This window comes from Podarcis melisellensis (genome assembly GCF_964234715.1).
Source record: "Podarcis melisellensis genome assembly, chromosome: 4".
Classification (NCBI taxonomy): domain Eukaryota; kingdom Metazoa; phylum Chordata; class Lepidosauria; order Squamata; family Lacertidae; genus Podarcis; species Podarcis melisellensis.
In genome coordinates, this window is record NC_138531.1 from 62,551,578 (window position 1) to 62,570,250 (window position 18,673).

General features: G+C 42.7%; 1 protein-coding gene across 4 annotated transcripts in view; it reads left to right on the forward strand.

The window, feature by feature from the left end:
- The first annotated feature begins 2,396 nt into the window (after window positions 1-2,396).
- Window positions 2,397-18,673, forward strand: part of CADM2 (cell adhesion molecule 2) — a 366,183-nt gene continuing 349,906 nt past the window's right edge. For all 4 annotated transcript variants that reach the window (XM_081907886.1, XM_081907888.1, XM_081907889.1 and 1 more), the window contains exon 1: window positions 2,397-3,076. In XM_081907886.1, coding sequence (XP_081764012.1) covers window positions 3,016-3,076 — 61 coding nt within the window. In that variant the 5' untranslated portion in view covers window positions 2,397-3,015. The remainder of the gene's footprint in view (window positions 3,077-18,673) is intronic.

The following is an 18,673-nucleotide window of genomic DNA, read 5'->3' on the forward strand; positions in this document are numbered from 1 at the left end:
GTTTTGTGGCAGCTGGGGCAGACAAAGGTATCCACTTGTGCTGCTGGTGCACTACGGCATTCCTTCACTCTGTGCTCCTCCCGGTGGTCATTGCTACTCTTGTCACAGCTTTGGATGCACCTGATTGTCTCTAGGCAATGTTTCTGGCAGAGCATGTCCTTGAGAATTTTGCCATCTTCCATTCTGTGGGCATGACGAAGCCAGCATAGACATCACTGAGACTGGAGACAGGAGACAGGAGAGAGATGTTGGCTTGGGTGAGAACATCTTTGTTTGAGACTCTGTTCTGCCATGTGATGCTCAAAATCTTCCTGACACTGTGCATCCAGACATGCACCTGCAGTGACAATGAAAATGTGCTTATAGGTGCATATCTCTTGTGCAGATTGTGTTGCTTGTGTTTCTACTGTCAAACTGTTCTGTATCCACTTCAGATACATCATGTTAATTTGCACTCTGCCATTCCATTATGGACAGCCATAGCTATCTGATATACTGGGATTCCAGTATCATTGATGTTCATCTCTGAGCATTAAAATGGCAGGAATGTGCAGTAGCAGACAGTAGGATCCCCACACAACTGTATCAATACCGTTTTCAGTGTCCCAAGAAATCTCACAGCAACTATGACCATGAGGAAGAATAATGTTGAGAAGAAGGTTTAAGCTCCAAAACAATTATTTTGTGTGTGGGAACATTCCCTAAATGCCAGTATAATATGTGCAATTGGCTTCATATATCCACTTGGGACGGACAACACACTCCATGGTTGTTGCTTTTTTGTGTTTGTTGGTGAATGTTTATTTTATTGGTGAATTAGGCACCTATTTTTACATTTGGATTGCTATTTTTAGTTTACTGTCAGTTGTCTTGAACACCAAGATACAAATTTAATAAATTTATGCAGTATTTAGAGATTCTTCTGATTAAGCAGAATGAAGAAAGAAAATGGATACAAAAGGATTTCTATGAAATCAACAGTGCCCAGTGCCCAGTGACGCTGGTAGAAGATAGTGAAGCCCACTGTAGCTGGAGCCAGATTCAATAATAGGCAAAGCATGACACGTGGAGCCTAGTTTTGTCCCTGGCTTGCTGAGTTATACAAGAGCAAACGTGAGACGAAGGAGGAGCTGAAATCCAGGGCTCCCTCCTGAGCTGCGTGTAAATCAGAAGGGAGGCAGGTGGGAGCAGACAGAGGCCAACCTGAAGTTGGGTGCGGGGCGTCCTCCGTTTGTCCCAGTGGACCAGACTGCACCTCTTTAAATCCTTCACGCCAGTGTAAATCCAAATTATGACTCCACAGTCAAGTTCCGGAGGAGTAGCAAGAGCATCGCAGAAATGTAACTTTAAATTGGCAGCAAGTCCACGCCTTCATACCTACATGGGCGTGAGAAGCGCGATGGGGGATACAGGCGAAGTTAGCACGCGAGGAAAGGATCAGCAGCGCGGCGTGACAAGGAGAGGATCGGCGGAGCGCAGGTGCTGTGCTTTCTTCCGGGGTCCGTCCCTGCGCAGTTCATGTTCGCTCCTGGCATTTCTGCTGCTCTCCCTGGTTCTTCCACACGTGCCTCTTACTTGTTTGGCAATCTGTCATCCACTGCCCCGCCCCGCACCTCCCCAGAGCTGATTGGATTACGTCTGCCGATCAGCAGTGCCCGTAGTCTTCTGCCCGTCCCTCTCTTTAGCTACGCACATAGCGAATTATCCTTGTAAGAATCGGCTGCTGCTGCCGCTGCTGGCTGCCTGAGTTGTGACCCATTTTCCCAAGCGCTCTCTCGCACGCACGCTCTCGCCGCCGCCGCCGCCGCTGCTTTCAAGCGGGCGCCGTCTTCAGCCCGCCGGGTGCTCGCAAGTCGAGAGAAGCGGCCACTTTCAGAACTACCTTTGGACAGCGACTTCCCTCTTTCCACCTCCCCACACCTTTTTATTCTTTTCCCCAAACCGCTCATTGGCTGGCAAGGAAACATCCCGCTTGTATTCCTCATAGGCTCAGGCAAATGCCAGTCCAAAGTTGAGACAAAGAGGGCGGGCACTGCAAAGCAATAAGTCCCCTTCACACGCGGACACCCCCCTCCCCCCCGCCGTCCCCAGAACTCACTCATCAGCTTTCCTCTTGCATCGGTGCTGCCCGCTGACAGGTTAGCAGCGCAGGATAGACCCTCTCCCATTGGAGAGCCGCAGCTGCCTGTCAGGCTCTGGCTGCGAAAGGGGGAGGACGCTAAAGAGAGCGTGGCTGTGCAAAAAATAAAAAAATGTGCCGGGGGGTAGGTCCAAAGCCCAGCGAGGGGGCGTGGCCAGGCAAGTTAGAGGCGTGGCTATTCAGAGAAAGAGAAACGTGCCGGGGAAGGGGGCGGAGTCCTGTAGGAGAAAGGAGGGGTCATTGTGGCGGGGGGAGGGAGGAGGAGGAGGTGCGCGCGCTGAGATTGCCCTTGTGTCTAGAGCTGGGAAAGCGGCTGGTGTAGCGGAGCAGTCTCCCTGCGAGCTGAGGTGAGAGGCAGCGTGCGAAGCAGCAGGAAGGCGAGCGCCGCAGCTGCCCGCCCGACTCTCCTCAGCACCCGGACCGGCCGGAGAAGGGGCGGCCGAAGAAGGGAGCTTTCGCCGGGGTTTCAGGAAAGGGGCAGCCGGCTCGTGCGAGGAAGAAGCGAGGGAGGAAGTGTGCCGCCGCGTGCCCCCCACCGAGGGAAGGACGGGCTCGGGGGGCGAACTGAGGAGGAGGGCGAAGCCAGCCGCCGCTTCTGCCGCCGTCGCTCGCCCCCATTGCACCCCCGCGCGACCCTGGTCCTCCTCTTCACCCCGCTGGATAGGCTGAGGGAGACACTGCGGCGGCGGAGGCGGCGGCGGAGGCGGCTCCTGCTGGGGGGAGGACGAGCCCGGCGAGAGGAGGAGGAGGAGGAGGAAGAGGAGAAGAAGAAGAAGAGGAAGAAGAGAGAGGGAACAGCGGTCGCAGCAGCAGCAGCAGCAGCTGCTGCGGGATTCTCTGCCTCGCGCCCAACCAGCCCGAGGGAAACCCCCAGGATGCGGCTGAAACCGAGCGTCGTCTTGCGCTTATACAGCCTCTGCGGGATCCTCATACAAGGTACCACCCCCGCCCGTGCCCACTTCGCCGCCGCCGCCGCCTCTCGGCCCCCCGCTCGCGCCCAACTTCTGGCTGCGACGTGCGTGCCAAGGCTGAGGTGGGGTCGTCGTGGGGCGGAGGGGCACCCTGTGCTCTTTCCTCGCCGCCTTGGAAAGACTCCTCGCTCGACCTCATTCCCTCCTCCTGTCGCCTCCTTCCCCCCCCCACTCTCTGGAGACTTGCCCCCAGCCTGCCCCTCATTTGTCTTCGCGTCTCTCGGCTCCCCCTCCCCCCCTTGCCCGCCCGCAAGCTCCTTTCCCTCCCGTCTGGGTTCTCTAATCCTGGGCTTCCTTCCCCCTTTATCTCTTCCCTTCGCTTCCTCCTGGCTTCCCATCCCTCCTCTCCCGTGCGCCCCCCTCCCCCGCCGTCTTTCGTCTATCCATCACCCTTCGGCGCTCTCTCTCTCTCTCTCTCCTCCTCCTCCTCTTCCACCAGCACCTCCTAGCCTCCAGCCCCGCCACTTGTACAGACCCTGCCATCCTTAAAGTGCTGCACAAACATTAATCCTTCCCTGCCCGCTCCTGAAAGTCCTTCCCTCTCGTCCCCTGAGAGTCTTGCAGCACCCCCCCCCTCCTCCACCTCGGTTTCAACTCCTCGTACCCTTTCCCTCCAGCCACTCTTTTTCACCCCGTCGCCTATGTCTATAAAAGTGAGAAGGGCGATGCAGCGAGAGGAACAACGTGGGCACTGCAACACCATCCCGTGGGGGGGGGGGGCGGGAGAGGAAGAGAGAGTAAAATGCTTGAAAGCTGAGCGCTGGTAAAGAGGAGGCTCGAAGAAGGCTGTACATGCGTGGCTTACTGGAGACTTAAAGATGTGCAGAGCTAGGTCTCCTAAACCTTTATTCTTTATCTCTCCCCCCCCCCCGCGCACCCCACCTCGGCATAACCTCCAATATGGAATGCATCCTCACAGTCCCCTTTGAGGCTGGATTATATCTGTCCCCTTGTTCCTTATGTCTGCACCAATGGCTCTAATCCTATGCCTCACAAGTGAAATGTAACAATTGTAGTGGCGCGCGGAGGAGGGGGGAGATGTACAAGCGACTGTCGTTATGCAAATGGATGGTTGTGGAAATATGTGGATGTAAAGTAGGTGGTGGTTTATTTCCAGCTCCCATCACCATCTCCCTCACCACCCACCACCTTGAAAATCAAATTAAATCAGCAATGTGTGTTAGGGAGCCAGCTTAGAGATTCCGTTGTTCCTGATGCTGTTAAGAGAATGTGGTCATGGTGCTGGAATGTGCAATGAGGGTAATGGATGTGCGTGCCTGTGTGTGTGTGAGTGAGTGAGTGTGTATGTGTGCCTTTATGGCTGCAGTGTTTGAGTATTGGAGGGGGGGAGAGATGCTATTGCTACCCCCTTCCCTTTCCCACGGGCAGGGGAGGATGGGGTAGCTAGATACCCAAATGTGTCAGGACGAAGGACTCCAGAGTCTTAAGAATCATCTAGACAGCTTCTGGAGGCTGTAAATGAGGTCAGCAAGCACCAGCAACTTCCCCATGTTTTTCTCAGGATGGTTGGCTTCCCCACCCCATCAGCATGGCCGGGGGCAAAGAATTGTCTCAATCGCTCTGTGTATAGGGAATTCAGAAAGAGCCAAGTATGACCTTGTGGCATTACCCCCACCGTCTTCTTCAGTAGCAGTGTTATAAAGTTTATTGTATTTCATGCCTCTGTGCACTTGCAGTAGCATGAGATGAGGTCTCAGAACAGGCAGGGGAAGCTTTTTCTTCCTACCCACCCCACCTCCAAAAGGAGAGGTAACCTTTTAAGTGAGTCTGTGACTGTTGTATTTTGAAGCCTGCAACCCCTGCTTCATCTTCTGAGCAAGCAGGATTTTTAAAAAGCAGTGCTGAAAGGAGGTGGAATGATTTCATTTGGTGGCTGCAATGATTTTATACGGTTGGCTATTTGCTTTCCTTACCGATCTGTGTGAGCTGCTGGGACTGGCATAGTACAAGGAGCTGCTGTGGTGCTACTGTGTGGGATTATTTATTGGGGAATCTGGCAGGTGGCACATGTAGAGGGTTGCTTCTCTTACTGTTAAATTTCCATGTGAATTGTTGATTCTCTTTGCTGCAAAACGGGGAAGCTCCCTTTATTGATTTTTCTTATCAGTATGATTATGGTTGCTACTGTTGAAGGAAAACTTGATATTTTTAGGATGCTGTCCGCTGCATTCAGTGCATCATGTGTTTAATAATAAACAGTCAGTGTAAAATCTTATTTTTCTGCCTAGATTTGTCCATTTTTTAAAATAACAGAGCAGTTCAGTGGTTGTGCCAGGAAAAAGATTGCACCACTGCAGGCAGCATCAGGTAACAGAAAAATGCCATGCATTTTTGGTTGTGTGCATGGAGGTAACCAAGCTGGGCCTTTTCATATAGGATAGAGAATGTCATATTTCTTGTTACATCACCTACATGGTACTTTCCCTATATTTAAAAAATGTGGGGTGTTCTCATTTTTGGGTAAACCTTCCCTTTTTTATTTTCAGCAACAGCTGGCAAGAAGAACAGCAGCTCAAACATTCAGTCTTACAAACTGTAGTTGAGAAGGCTGCTTTTAAAAACACTTTGCCTGGCCTTCCTCTGTATGCAACTGAATATTTCTGCATATGTAAGGGACTGAGTAGTGTGCCCTGTTTTGAGCCCTCCTTTGTAGGATTGAAGTCAAACAATGATGGCACAGGAAATAAATGCACATTGATAAGGACAGTATAGTACATCCAGTAGGTACATTTTTAGACACTTCCTATTATGCTGAAAACTCCATAGTCTGTCTCCCCCACAACTAGTTTGACATTAATAACAGGTTTGGCGAATGTACTGTGGACGCTATTATTCTTGTATAGAAAATATAGCTAATTCTGCCAGATTAATTTGCTTTCTAAACTTTCCATTTTATCAGTTGAAAGTTCCATTGGCCTTTCCTTCGTGCGTTTTGCCACCCCACTATAGTAGCTGTTCTGAAGAATGTGTTTTCTATATAAAGAGTGAAACAACTCAAATCCACCCCAAATCTAATTTTGCTAGTAGATGCCTACTAAAACAGTTCACCCCCCACCTGAAATCCAAATCTTTTGAAATGTAAATCTGTATTATTATTATTATACTTCTAGAAATGTGTAGTGTACTGGTGTAATCTTGATTTTGATTTGGGGCTGCATAATCAAGGTGTTCAATGTGGAAATCTGGCTTTATTAGAACCACCTCTCTTAACCATGAGGCCAGCTATGACAATCAGTCAACACTACGAGGAGATAATGGGTGCTCAGCTTCTGGAAAGACTGACAAAGCCTTTTAAGTGACAGGTAGCATTTGTAGAAAGTATAAAATACGTACTTAAATAACTTCATCACATCAGTTAATGATATTGGTATGGATAAAAAAAAATGACAGTATGGTTTTTGTTAGTGAAGCTGGGGAAAGCATTCTTTCTTTCCTAGATTTTAATATGAATGTGTAGATAGTTTCTTCTCCATAATTGCAGTGAATATTCATGATTATGTGAGTGTAGCCCCGCCCACATATCTCAACCTAACCATTCTACAGCCTAAGTTTTATTTCCCCCATGGTGACACTTAAGCTTAACATATATTATTTTGGTTTTATAAATTTGCAAAGCAAAATCATTGGAATTGCTAGATATTTTACCAACTGTATAAAATCAACCATAAGTTTACTTGCATAAACTAAAACCAGTCGTTAGGTAAGTAGCATATTTCCATAAGCTGTGTAATGCATAATATATACTATGAAATTGCAGCAGTAAATATATTTTACTGTACTTCATGTGTACAAGAAGTGCTAGAATTGTAGCTGCTGTAGCCCCCTGCTGTGTGATAATGCAAATGGCATCTAATGCTTTAATGTGCTGTGCTTTTGTGAGAAGTGGATAGCACTGTATTAGATGCAGAAGCTGTTACACTCAATACTTCACTGGCACTGAGTAAATATTTCAGAGCAATTCCTACAGTTCCTTGAGAAAATGTGTGATTGAAGTGAAATTTTCACTGAATGATTGTCAGTAGATGACTAGCTAATAATCGTGTTTGAGGTTGATCGTGATATGTCTTTTCAAAACATCTTGCTGATGAGTCTGTAAAATCAGAAACATATTTTTTCTTCTGCTTAAAAATAAGCAGGAACAATGAATTGGCTTTAATGCACTCTATACACAATATTGTGCCTTAAAATAACTTGTGTTGTGGTCTTCACAATATCCTGAAGTAGGCAATATTTAAACTTATTTGATCTGTTTCTAGTACTTTTGTATGAAGCAAAATTTGCCAAATACATGGCAGCATATTTTAATGTAATGTTAGAGCTAAACATCCCCCTCCCTGCATGAATCCCATTTTGTTTATTTATAAATAGAAGGTGTAAAATAACATCAGTTGTCCTTTAGCATTAATTGTATATGTTACATTTGTTGGTTTTTATATTCCATAAACAAACAAACAAAATCCTTTTTTGTATTCTATATATGGAAAAGGTACAGTTTTTCCTGTTAACCAATGCATGCATTTAATATCAATGAAAAATAAAAGTATTTGAAATTTAAAGCAGCAACTCTGGATTTGTAAATTTTTTGAAAAAATGGAAGGAACATCTTATACAGTATTACATGTTTACTTGAAAGTTAGCTCAGATTTCAAGGGGTACTTCCAAGTAAGAGGATATATTTAAGGTAGTGTACAGACATACAAGAGAACAATTATTAACTTGAAGAATATTTATTAGAATAAAATGTATGTACAGAGAACAATAATTACAGCACTACTAGTGACGTAAATTAGCAAGAGTACACTCTCATGTCATAAGCGAAAACACTTATTTTCTTTTACAGATTTGTTAGAACTAATATAACTAGCCATTAAATATGTCTCTTTTGGGTATTTTTCTTCAGTTGTTGTTGTTTCTTTTCATAGTGTTTGCAGTTTATATTTTTGAACTCCTGCTTTGCTTACCCTTTTTTTCAACCCTGACCTTTCAGGTGAAATTTTATTGGCAAAAGTAAGTTCCATTCAGTTCACTAAAGCTGTATCACCTTGTTGAAATGTGACTCTTATCGTTGTTGCATCTACACATAACCATTACCAGCTCTGGGTTTGGGGTTACTTTTCGTCTCTCAAATGCAAAACATCCCAGCAATAATCTCACACCTTTTGAAAATTTTAGCAAGTAATTTAGAAAAAAGAAAAAGCATTTATTATCACATTGATTTGAATAGTATAATGATAACTTGGAATTTTGCTGCATAACTTATGTTGTTGAAGTTTTTGCAGAATAAAAAGTTCCTAAATATATTGTCCTTTTGATGGTAAATGCAACAGAATAAGTTCTGAATCACTAACGTTGAACACTGTGAAAATTAAACTCTAAATACATTTGTGTTAAAACAAAAAAAATTCCTTCCAGTAGCACCTTAAAGACCAACTAAGTTAGTTCTTGGTATGAGCTTTCGTGTGCATGCACACTTCTTCAGATACACACATGTATCTGAAGAATGTATTTCGTGTGCATGCACACGAAAGCTCATACCAAGAACTAACTTAGTTGGTCTTTAAGGTGCTACTGGAAGGAATTTTTTTTGTTTTGACTATGGCAGACCAACACGGCTACCTATCTGTAACTACATTTGTGTTGTTATTAAATCCCAAAGTAGTTTGTCAGAAAAATGTGAGAAATGTGTCTTGCTTGTATGTTAACTTTTGTTCTTATGACCACCTCCTTTTTATATCCCATTGCTATAATATGAGGGATGAATTCTTAGGATTAGTTGACATGCTGGAAGAGATCGGTTATCCTGCTGAGATATCTAGAGTTTTCCTCATTTGCAATGATAACTTCTTTTTGAAAAGGGAGCATTAAGAACAAGATAGTTCATGGCTTTGAAAATGTATCCCCCAAGGACTTCTGGGCTACTGGTTACACTGTTGAATTCTAAAGGTTATGGCTACACTATGGTCATACCTTGGGCACTATGCTTATTCTATATTTTCATTTGCAAGTTGAAAATTTGGTCTCAGCTAATGTCAGAATATAGGCTATCTGTTACTTTCCTCCCTGAAGGAAGTAAAGTGTGAAAGGAAGTTGATTCAACTTCTGCCTCTTTGATTATTAGCTACCTGAAATATCCATAAAGACTTTTAGTAAATGAGATTGTAGCCAGTGAAGGCAACAATTGTAGGTTTATTGTTAGGTTTTTATAATGTTGCATCCCTTTGAGGACATGCAGATGCTGTCTTTGCCATGATAAGAGCTGAGTTGCTGGTTATCATTTTGGCTGGGGCAGAAGTGTCAATTTTTGGTTGGTTTCCATGGGGTGAGCAGAAGGAGAGGACCATGTCTCTATTATATAGAGCACTGAGGTGTTCCTATATTAAACTATCAAGTGCAGTACCCCCAAAATAACTCCTTCTTGTACATATATAGTCTCTGTACTGTATTATTCTTGTTCATGAATAACACACACTGAGTTCTGCTTATTTGCCCACATTCGAAGTGTCACCTCTTTGGTACCCTCTCTCTATGAGCAGCACTTGGACTTGAGACAGAACAGAGCAGTGCATTTAGATAGGGTAAAATGAAGGTACTATTTGTGTTTGGTGCCTTCATCCTCCTTGGAAAACATTGTTGAGCCAAATGATATTTCAGGGATTCTCTGGTCACTACAGAATGGAGATATTGGACAAGAGCATCGTTGGCCTTAATCAGGGATCAGGAAACTTTGGCCCTCCAGATGTTGTTGAACTACGCCTTCCATCATCCTAGCCATGTTTCCTGGGGCTGAGTTCTTCAACATCTGGAGACCAAAGATTCCCCACCCCTGGCCTAAATCAATAGGAGCTGTGAATCAACTGTAAGGGGACAAGTATATTTTACGGTATATGCTACTTTATTTTTATAGGTATGCATCTGAATGGAAAAGGTTTATGCAGAGATATACAAAAAGCTTCCTCAACTGATTTCTTTTTCCGACTTCAGAGAACCTAGCTAACGTTCAGAGGCACTTTTGAGCTGTAAGACAACCCCTTAGATTATCTGACAACTACAGGGAAGTTTCACAGGAGAGTTTGCACTTCACCTTGAATAACTGGAAACCACCCTATGGTAGTCCTGCCCTCAGCCATCTATGTAGTCATACAGAAAGTATATCAAACCACCTACAGTGGTACCTCGGGTTACATACGCTTCAGGTTACATACCCTTCAGGTTACAGACTCCGCTAACCCAGAAAGATTACCTTGGGTTAAGAACTTTGTTTTAGGTTGAGAACAGAAATTGCGCAGCGGCGGCACAGCGGAAGCAGGAGGCCCCATTAGCTAAAGTGGTGCTTCAGGTTAAGAACAGTTTCAGGTTACGAACAGACCTCCAGAATGAATTAAGTTCTTAACCCAAGGTACCACTGTACATGTTTCCGTTAGCAGAAACTGCTGAGTACACCTCTTATCATATCGGCCGGAAAATTCCTAGGGGACATTGGGAAGCCATCTGTGTCCATATGCCATTGGATTTTAAGCCACTCTGAGAGTGAGGAAGGGGCTTTGGGCAGAAAAAAAATACCCTATAAATCAAAATATCAAATAAATGAGTCTCCTTAAATTCACTTTAGCCTGAGTTAATGCTTTAAACTGTTCCCATGGTGCTTTAAAACCAATCTTCAGTGGTCTTTTGTAGACTTCTATTTTTAGGACATAGGTGAGAAATATATTTTTTGTGTGCACAGATGAAAGAAAACAAAATAAGTTTATTGAGATTTTTTTTTTGTTAAAAAAACCTGACCTTAAACTAAGAAGATTGTTTTGACTTGCTTCTGAAATAATAGCTGTGAATATTATAAGAGTCTAACGCAGCAGTATTAGTTATGATAACATAGCTACTGTTTTTGGATTACTAATCAAGCATAAATGTTAGGATTTAATATTGGGAAAAAAGTATTTTAAAATATTACATACACCAGAAAATCTTGAGGTATTTGATCAAAACTGGGAATCTGCCAAGTGTGTTCTGTATCATGGTAGGAAGACCTTTTTGCAACATAACATTTAAATCCCTTTGCTGCTTACTTGCCTCATATTTCTGTGTCTTCTGCATCAAGGGAAAGGAAATGACTTTGAAAATACATGCAGAGGAAATCAAGAAACAAGGAAATAAAAGGGGTTGAAACTTCTTTCAATTGATGTAAACCTTCAGTTGTTTGAAGTGCATGAAACCCAAAGTGAAAGTTCATGAGTATGAAGCTATAGTTCTTGCCAACATGGATTTAGAAAATTACCTTGAATTATGGTATTATTTTCAATGATATATTTACTGGAATAGAGCAAGGATATAAATAAAATTGAGACAGATGATACATTTGTCTATAGTTACTAAGGTTGCTATCTTATACATATTTAGTATATTGTAAATTGTATTGAATTCAATGGGAATGATTTTTAGTAGACATGTATAGCATTGCACTGTAAGATATTTATTGGGTAGAATGAATGAATGACATTGAAATATATATATATATATATATATATATATATATATATATATATGCAGGTTTTGGTGTCCTCGGGTGTCTTCCCGTGTAAAAGTTGGGGTGTCTAGGCGACGTTTCGACGAGGTCTCACTCGTCATCTTCAGGCTGGTGCTTTCGGCTTCTTGTTACTGGAACAGAGCAGGATCTCAGTGTTTGAGTTCCTATAAATACTGTTGAGGGGGTGTGGTGTATAGCCTCCAATGTTCTGGGCAGAGAGGAAGTTCCCAGGCTAGTGTGCCTTTTCTTCTTTTGTTCCTTAATTACTTGAGGGATATCTTGAGTGATTTCTTGAGTGATATCCTGAGTACCACTTAGGTGGGTCATTAGGTGTGGTGTGAAAGCAAATATCTCACCTCTACGGGGAGGAAACCTTCCAGCTGACAAGAACCTACGAGAAACTAGAAGTCCGAAGAGCCACCATCTTATGTGATCTCTTGTTCCTACGCAACTGCCGAGACAACAACTTAATTCCCACATGCTTCCAACTTAAATTCCATTCTAAAACCCCAGCTACCGAAAGGATCCTGAAACGAACTGAACTATCCCTAATCAGAAACGAACTACACAAGAAAAGATACCTACTAAACCAAACCAACAAAGATCTGCTCACTCTTCACCTCAAACTCTGTAACAAAATCCACCCTGCACTCTGGGACAAATGCAAACAACTAGCCGTCTGGAGAGCTGAAACGGAGACCTCACATAAGACAGACACACACACCAACAAACTCCACAAACTAGAGAAACGCCAGAAGCCCAGCCACCCTCCACAACAACCCATGAAACAAACAGTACATAACATATCAGACAGGATCCTCACCACAACTGAAACCAAAGTACTCTCCAAAGGTTTCAACTTTGCAGTCGCCCCGAGACGCATCCCCACGGAAAACATCATATGCGGAGTCGAAGCTAGCCTAACCAAAATCAACCCAGATGAAGCCAATAAAATCAGACTTGAAGTCACCAACATCCTCTGCTCCAGCAAACCACCCAGAAGCAATTTACACAAAGAAGAACAGAAAGCACTCACCAACCTGAGGAAAGACAACAACATAATCATTCTCCCAGCAGACAAAGGTAATGCCACTGTTGTGATGAACACATCGGACTACCAAGCAAAACTATCAAATCTACTCCAAGATCCTACCTACCAACCTATAAAAACAGATCCCACCACCTATCTGGAAAAAACCACCAAATCCAAAATAAAAGCCTCTCCTATCAGTGAAGAAATCCAGCTAAGAATCATCCCCAGAGAAAAATCATCCAGATGCCCCAAACTCTACGGCCTCCCCAAGATACACAAAGAAGGAACACCACTCAGACCAATAGTCAGCTCCATAGGCTCACCTCTACAAAATCTCGCTAAATTTCTCGCCAAGCAACTTCAGCCCTATGCAGAATCCATCTCTTCACACGTTCCAAACTCCTTCCAGTTCATAGAAACAATAAAGAAGCAAAACCTACATCCTAATGACCTACTTGTGAGCTTCGATGTTGTATCTCTCTTCACACAAGTGCCCATTAATGAAGCCTTGACAGCCATTCAAAACAAATACAATCCCCCCGAATACATCTTGGACCTGACCAACCACTGCCTAACCAACACGTACTTCATCCACAATGGACAAAGATACAAACAGATAGAAGGAGCACCTATGGGATCACCCCTCTCACCGGTCATCGCAAACCTGTACATGGAACACTTTGAAACCAATGCTTTAGACAAGTCAGAACACAAACCCAAACTTTGGCTCAGATATGTTGACGACACCTTTGTAATTTGGCCACACGGGAAGGAAAAACTGGATAGCTTCCTCACACATCTCAACAGCCTACACCCCAAAATACAATTCACTATGGAAATAGAAGCCAACAACCAACTTCCCTTCCTTGACGTCCTAATCTACAAAAAACCTGATGGCTCCCTAGGACACACTATCTACCGGAAAAAAACACACACCAACCGCTACTTACATGCACAATCACACCACCACCCTGCACAAATAAACTCCGTAGCCAAGACTCTCATCTCCAGAACCAAACGCCTGGCTGACAAAGACCACTTGACAACTGAGTTACAGAATCTCTCAAATGTGTTAATTGCCAATGGATACCAGCAAAACAGGGTTACGAAGCTAATCCAAAAAGAAACACCCCCCAAAAACCAAGACACAGAAGAAAACAATGGCATGGCCCTCCTTCCTTATATCAAGGGCACTACAGATAAAATTAGCAAAATCCTCCATAAACACAATATCAAAACAGCCTTTTGCACCAACCAAAAAATAGCCAATATCCTCAGAAACCCCAAGGATAAAATCCAGTTGGAAAACCAAGGGGTCTATGAAATACCCTGCAAAGTCTGCCCAGCCACGTACATTGGACAAACAAACAGACGAATAAATGCACGTATCGCAGAACACAAGAATGCCGTCAAAAAAGAAGAAAAAACTTCCTCTCTTTTCCAACACATGAAAGAAACAGGACACGAAATTAATTTTGCAGATTCCAAATTGCTCTTTAACATGGAACATCACCACAAGAGAATAATCATGGAAGCCATCGAGATAGAGAAACACCCTCACAACATGAACAAGCGTGACGACACATCCCGCTTGCCAGACATCTGGAAATTAGCCCTCCCCACAAAAACTGACACCAGATCCAGAGGCACACAGAACGCCATCACCAATCAACCACACCAGACCCAAACCCAGACCCTCTCCACAGATAAATTACAGACACCATCCAGTAGCCAAACCATGGTGGCACCTCCGGATGCTGCACCCCCCTGCAATCCCTACACAGATCTGGCTGACACAGGCCACAAAACCACAGCTCGCCCCTATACACGAAGCCAAGCCAGAGCACAACTAAGTGCAGTACAGCCATCTTCTCAGAAAAACTCTTCACAAAGTTCAAGAGGTCAAGACACAAAGACTTTAGCAACTAATCCACACCTAATGACCCACCTAAGTGGTACTCAGGATATCACTCAAGAAATCACTCAAGATATCCCTCAAGTAATTAAGGAACAAAAGAAGAAAAGGCACACTAGCCTGGGAACTTCCTCTCTGCCCAGAACATTGGAGGCTATACACCACACCCCCTCAACAGTATTTATAGGAACTCAAACACTGAGATCCTGCTCTGTTCCAGTAACAAGAAGCCGAAAGCACCAGCCTGAAGATGACGAGTGAGACCTCGTCGAAACGTCGCCTAGACACCCCAACTTTTACACGGGAAGACACCCGAGGACACCAAAACCTGCATTCCTGTACCCGTGAAAATCTACGAAAGCATATATATATATATATATATATATATATGAACTTATTACCATAATTTATTTACGTTACAGGAATGAATAATTCTATGTTAGTATGCCAAAAATAGTATATTCTGTTACTATATGATAGCACCAAGATGTACAAAAAATTCTAAGAGCAGATAATAAGTATTTCCTTAATGTGGCTAGTTTGTATTTTAAACCTTTATATTTTAAACCTTTATATTTCCCCCTATTTTCCCAAATGGAAAACCAAAATATCCTTGAGTACATTAGAGTGCCATAGTTTATATACTGTGCATATTGGGCAATGGAAAAGTTTCTGTAACTTCTAATTCAAACATAAAAATGGTATATTTGATGTTCCCACTCATTAATAGTTTTAATTATTTTTTTATTACCCCATCCCATTTTAAAATAGTTCTTTCTATCGACAAAGTGCTTTCAGGCCATGATTTATCCCAGGAATATATTGTTTTATGAAACAATATTTTGTGAGCCTGAAGTCTACTTCTACTTAGCAAAGCTCTGTGTCCCAGAGCTTAAAAATGTCTGACAGCTCTGAGAATTTTTAAGGACAAATTACCTCGCAGTGTCAGTTGCAGTAGATGCTTAGGGATAAATATCTGAACAAATGGAAAATACCAAACTGACCTACATCTGCTGGATTATCAGTGTGTTAGTGGACCTGTTTCTATTCCTGCCACACAATATGGCAAGAGACTGCTGTGATTATTTCCTAACTAGGAAAAGACCAGACTAATTAGTTGGGAACATAAGAAATGAGTTTCTGAATTAGATGTAATTCATCTGAATATTCATCTGCTGCACCAAAAACCTTTTTGTTCATGGTATTAAGTTTTTGTTATTTTATGACAGCTAAAAGTCTAACCAATAAGTTTTCTTCTATTGTAATAGCCATTGTGATCCAGTTATTACAAGCTGTGGGAGTAAAGTCAGCCTAACGGGGGGGGGGGCACTTTACAAATGGTAATCATTCCTTCTAATAACAAATTGAGGTGGTGACTGCTCATGTCATTGTAACCAAAACAAGGCTACTGAAAAACAAGAGAAAGGTATCAGCATGCTCAAGGGAATCCTACAGTTTACAGAAATAAATAATAATAATAATAATACTGCTCACCACCCCACCCCTGACAAAGAAAGAACCCAGAGCAGTAAGAACTGGAGTTGTTCACTAGCCAGGGAATGTTGTGTTGGTTGAAAAATAAAAATGGAAAGCGAAGCAGGGAGAAGAGGGAATGTCTGGCTAGAACCCTGAACATGAGCTTGGATGCTAGGACAGAAGTATACACAGCAAAATTTTATTGCAGATTCCACTTATACTAAATGGAAGGATTAGTATCATCCAGAATGCAGAGGACTGCCAGGAATCTTGATTGGTTGCAGCTGGGCATCCTACATTCCGGGACTCTCTGTGGCAACAACAGTGAAGAGCAGAAGAGATTATAGCCTGTCAGCCTGGCCTTAATCCCTGTAAGTTTCAATGAATCATCACCACTCTCTTTTCCCTCAGTGCAGCTGGCCCTTTTATGGGGAAGTTGGGCAGTTGTTCTTCCCCACATTGCAGCATCCCAAGCCTCACTCATTTAATGTTAGCCTGGTCTTGCTTTGCTCAAAATAGCATGGTCCATGGGTGATTTATACCTGGGATTCTCTGATGGCCTTGGGGAGTGGTGAATGGTCCTTGTGCTTTCAGTCTATTGAATTATATGTGAGCTTGAAAAGGGAGGCTGTGAGTGGGACTAAAGGCAGCAGTGTCCATAGTAAGAAGTAGGCAGGAGTGCTCCTTTTCTCTCTTTCCCTCTTTCCCCCATTGAGAATGGGACAGCTCAGCTGCCCCTTATCAGAGGTCTAAACTGATCACAGGCAGAGAGGTTTTGAAATTTGTCAAAGGGTCACATGCAGTTAGGACAAGACGCAGCTCTTGGAACACAAGTTGTCTGCACCTGCTATATGCATTGTAAAGCTTAAAAGAAACACCTGAGAGCTATTTGCAGTTGTTGTTTGTAATGTACTACTTAAGTGAAATCCTGTTGAACTTTGCATAGTTTCACGTGAAAATGACCATATCATGCATTTATATTTGTGGTGTGTTGTATTGCTAGCTATTGTACTACTGTAGTGTAATAATAGTTCAAATGTGTTTTCCTCTTTACGATGAAACAAATCTCAAAGCCGCCATAAAAGCCATGTTGTTCTTCCCATTTTTAATACCACATACTTTGGTTATATTTACTAGACTCAAGAAAAATGTATACCTACTAGTAACAATATAAATGTGAGATTACTTTTAATGGTACTACAGCTGAATTTCACTAAAAAAATAATAATAGAAGGCTAAAGGCATTGCGTGGCATTCTTTATTTGCTGCTTAAGGAACAACAGTTTATATTCTTATGTGCAAAGTTAACAGCAGTATGTAATAGCACTAATGACTATGAAAACATAACTATATATTAGTAGTATAACTGAGAAATTATCAAACTAATAGCAAAAACAAAACAGTGACCAAAATATTGCTGGAAAATGGAACAGCTTCTGTGAATTATGAAGTTGTTAAGGCAACATTGAAGGGGAAATAAACTTTAGCCTTGTGAGTGAGAAAAATGTTATGTGTTCTAAGCAATTATTGTGAAATAAAAGCAGTAGTGGAATTAACAGGACAGTTGCTCAATTTAATGGAAACTATACTTTTCTGGTTGGAATGTGAGAAAGTGCTAGAAATGGCTGCCTAAGATATAGTCTGATATGTTGCCTCCATTATTCCCTCCCGGGAGGGGGATTCTTAAATCTGCTGAGGGACAAACATATACATGGACCATCAATTTGGATTGTCCAGACAATGGCAGTAAGATGTAGGTTTGCTTTAGTTGTGGAACATCATGTCATTGATATGCTCTCTGAAAACTAAAATGGTTTTTTTCCCCTGACCTATATTTAAGTTAAAAATCCTGCTGTTTTAAAATGGCTTTCAGTGATCAGTGGAAGAGAGAGAGCTAATTATTCTGTTGTGGTGGTATTATTGCTGTTTGAATGACTTTGAGTCTACTGTTTTGGATTCTAATGATTTATATTTGATGGGGAATCTTATTGTGTGCTCTATTGAGAGTTCAATGGAGGGTGAAAACTGAATTATTCATATTTGAATGAATGAACAGACTGCAGGGTTTGCCAGTGCAGTAGCTCCAGGCACCATTGTGTCCACTACTACCTTCTATTGCACATAAAATAGGTCTCAGTAATGTAAGAAAAACACTGGGGCCTAATTTGAATAGTAGAGTGCTTGGTATCTGGTGGGCGGGGCTTGTGTGTTTTGCTCCAGAATCTGCCTCTCCCTTCAGTGTGTGTGTTTAGTTAAGAATGTCAGTTAAGAGGGACCAACTGCCTCTTCTTGCCTCAGACTTGCCTCATGTTACTGTATTTAGTTTCTCTCATTAAGTTATTTTGTTACAGTTTTCTTTATTATTAAAATTTAGTTACATCCTAAACTTGGGTGGGTGAGGGTATATTCCCAGTCTGCCAGGAACATTTTTGTTGTTGTTAATCCCCCCACCACATCCACAACAATAAATATCCCCTCAAATATCCACAATCCATGAGAGCTGCTTGCACTGGCTAGGCCTCTCATACACTGCCCCCCAGAATGTCACACCCCCATGACAGATATTTTGTGACTGTCAGTAGATGTTCCCATTGGC